Source organism: Galeopterus variegatus, unplaced genomic scaffold (genome assembly GCF_000696425.1).
Source record: "Galeopterus variegatus unplaced genomic scaffold, G_variegatus-3.0.2 Scaffold9628, whole genome shotgun sequence".
Lineage (NCBI taxonomy): Eukaryota > Metazoa > Chordata > Mammalia > Dermoptera > Cynocephalidae > Galeopterus > Galeopterus variegatus.
Window position 1 is genome coordinate 76,248 of NW_007735739.1, and position 1,875 is coordinate 78,122.

At 40.3% G+C, this 1,875-nt stretch overlaps 1 protein-coding gene across 2 annotated transcripts in view; it reads right to left on the reverse strand.

Moving 5' to 3' along the window:
- LOC103609453 (zinc finger protein 426-like) overlaps positions 1-1,821 on the reverse strand; it is a 35,167-nt gene extending 33,346 nt beyond the window's left edge. For both annotated transcript variants that reach the window (XM_008593775.1, XM_008593774.1), the window contains exons 1-3: positions 1,755-1,821; positions 1,189-1,280; positions 433-559 (exon numbers count right to left, since the gene is read on the reverse strand). In XM_008593775.1, coding sequence (XP_008591997.1) covers positions 433-559; positions 1,189-1,280; positions 1,755-1,779 — 244 coding nt within the window. In that variant the 5' untranslated portion in view covers positions 1,780-1,821. The remainder of the gene's footprint in view (positions 1-432; positions 560-1,188; positions 1,281-1,754) is intronic.
- Positions 1,822-1,875: the final 54 nt, after the last annotated feature.

Here is a 1,875-nt window from a genome sequence, read left to right on the forward strand (position 1 = left end):
TCTGAAAAAAAAATTTTTTTTTTGGTGGCTGTCCAGTACAGGGATCATCTCAGGACCTTGTTGTTATCAGCACCATGCTCTACCCAACTGAGCTAACTGGCCAGCTCCCTACATTACTAATAGAGTGACAGTGATGCCACTGAATCCTAGGATCAAACCCTGTATCTTGGTGCTATCAGCACCGTGCTCTAACCAACTGAGCTAACCAGCCAGCACCCCCTAATTTCTAATACGTTACAGTGATATAAATGAATCCTAGAACCACATTTTGAAAATGACAACACTACATTAAAACCTATTAGTTCAATGACTATGTCTCTGTTATTTCCCATTGTATTAAGATTTGGCATCAAGGGTCTTGGAACACAGTAAGTACATGGTATGCTGCTTTATCTGTTCTAGAGGAGACTGCAAGAAATGATCCAGTCTTACCTACTGACTCCAGGTTCTTGTAGTTCTCCAACATCACATCTCTGTACAGGCTTTTCTGAGTTTGATCCAATAAAATCCACTCTTCTTGAGTGAAGTGCATAGCCACATCCTCAAATGTCACTGGGTCCTAAATCATTACACACATGCTGGTTTGAGTCACATAACATGTCCACAAATAATGCACTAGATAATGAAGAGGGATCCAATATCTATTAAAAAGTCTGAGGGCTTCCATTTCCTACCCAAAGGATCAATGGTCTTAGGTAGTATCTATCCACACCCACTCATGGCCAATCTCATCCAGTCATATGGCTTTAATGGCACCTCTTAACACCTGAACCCATCTCACCACTACTGGACAGAAAGCTCTTCTCATCTATTGCCCTTTATTGAAGCCAATTCCTGAGCACCTTAAAAACACATGCTACAGTAGTGATATATAAATATAATCACTGACAAAAGTATGGTTTCATCTTCCTTATATGTGCCAAAGCACTCAGCAAGAAAAGAAACATGCACTTGACACCATGAAGGTCAAAATAAGAAGTAATGTCAGAAAAATTTGAGGTGATTTTCAAGGTAATACCTAATCAACACAGAGAATCCACTCCCTGAAGAAATTCAACTAGAGATTCCTTCCTTGAGTGAGGCTTTATTTGCTTTAAGAAGCTGTGAAGACAAGTCTGACCAGAAGGAAATGTGTGTACCTGATGGACAGAAGATGTTATTTTTTAGAAAAATACATTTTCAGCATACCTGATTACAATTTATCAAAGAGTCAGTAACCATCCTTGCTGCTGGTATCTTTTCTTTGTAAAGGCAGATTGGGTCCCCAGAAGGATCACAACCTGTAAAAGAAAGAAGAAATGAGAACCCAGAATTGACAACAATTTCCTCATTCATGTGCCTGGAAGTCATTCAATCCTAGTATAAAACTCCAATATAATCCTACACGCTCATGAAAACTCACACATATACACAGATACACTGACACAGCAGGCTCTCACCTAGAGCCAGAAAAAAAGGTGAGCCACGATGCCCATCGGGAAAAAGGTAATAGTATCGTTTTACAGGTAAGGAAATTCAAGCCCTTATAAATGTGTCTTTATTTGCACGATAATACTCATGAAGGAGATTATGGAGCACCTGTTCACAAAGCACACATACCAAGGGCTCATTTACAAAAACTTCATTCTCTGACACACATCAGCGACCTCAAAATAAATCAGAGGTATATCTGCAGAGGCCCAGATCACGGGGCTCTATATTGAGTAGGAAGACCCAAAGCAGAGTCTTCAAAAAAGAACAACAGCAGGACTTACTGTGGGACAAATCAATGGCTGCCATCCTGTGAGGCTGATGGTGCAATTTGCTTGAACGCTCCTTTCCTTGATGCAAAGACCATGTCAGGACAGCTTAGGAATCTACATGATGGCACAGTCT